General features: G+C 36.1%; 1 protein-coding gene across 5 annotated transcripts in view; it reads left to right on the top strand.

Moving 5' to 3' along the window:
• The window catches only part of LOC125040899 (proclotting enzyme-like), a 100,067-nt gene extending 99,252 nt beyond the window's left edge, over positions 1 to 815 (top strand). For all 5 annotated transcript variants that reach the window (XM_047635686.1, XM_047635688.1, XM_047635684.1 and 2 more), the window contains one exon: positions 93 to 815. In XM_047635686.1, coding sequence (XP_047491642.1) covers positions 93 to 251 — 159 coding nt within the window. In that variant the 3' untranslated portion in view covers positions 252 to 815. The remainder of the gene's footprint in view (positions 1 to 92) is intronic.
• Positions 816 to 1,060: the final 245 nt, after the last annotated feature.

The following is a 1,060-nucleotide window of genomic DNA, read 5'->3' as shown; positions in this document are numbered from 1 at the left end:
GCTTTATTGTATTTCTCTTTAGTCTAGGCTATATTCACACATGCAACCATTTTCTCTTCAATGATTTTTAACCCGTTTTCTTTGACGCTCAGGGTGACTCGGGTAGTCCGCTAACCCTCATGCAGGATGGCCGCCGACACCTGATTGGCCTGGTCAGCTGGGGCATTGGATGCGCTCGACGTAATCTGCCGGGAGTGTACACTAACTTATCTTTGTTTTCTAACTGGATCAGGAGAACAATCAGTACCTAGGTCGTTCTTTTCTGTCATGTAGATTTCGTAGATTATTTCCGTCGTAGATTAATCGCCTACGTTCTTGTTAACTGTTTTCTCTTCGTCTCTTTTTTTATCAGTGTTGATTATTATTTATACTGTTTAGTCATCTGTAAGTCGCGATGCGCCTGAGGTGCCAGTCAGGGATTTTTTAATGGATGTTGACAGCTGATGTATTTTTTCCATACATATTTCCCATATCAAGAGTCTTAAACTTTTTACCTGTGATAAGAAGAATGTTTATAAGTCAGGAACTGTTATACTAGTGTTGTTTTCTTTATAATTCTTGAAAGAGTATTACAGCATTATGGTCCCAGTTACAGTCACGTTGACAGTTTCAAGAATTTTGAATTTTGTAACATCAAAGGAGCTGGATCTCCTCTGTTTATGTAAATAATTATTGTATGAGTAAACAAAGACATGAAAGTACAGGTGTTGATGTACATAAAGTTTATTCTTCTATTCAGTGTTCATGATATTTCTGATATGGTTAGCAGCCACACTATTCTGTGTATAGCAATATAATATTAAACTTATTTTTCACGTGTGTCTTTTCTTCACCCAAATAAAGTCGTTACCATCGAAACACAAAGCAGTGAGATTCTTCACCTACGCTGTTAGAGTTAATGAAATCATCTACAATATTTTGTACCGCAATAGTCAATAAAATAACTTAAAATAGTCTTCTCTAAATCGAAAAGATTTGAAAAAAGTTGCGAGTTTAAGTCTATCTATCCACTACACAATTTTCTTCGTTTTTCGAGTACCACCCCTAAACATAATAGCTG

Source organism: Penaeus chinensis, chromosome 29 (assembly GCF_019202785.1).
Source record: "Penaeus chinensis breed Huanghai No. 1 chromosome 29, ASM1920278v2, whole genome shotgun sequence".
NCBI lineage: Eukaryota > Metazoa > Arthropoda > Malacostraca > Decapoda > Penaeidae > Penaeus > Penaeus chinensis.
The sequence above is the reverse complement of the archived record's forward strand: the minus strand, read 5'-3'. Positions and strand labels throughout refer to the sequence as shown.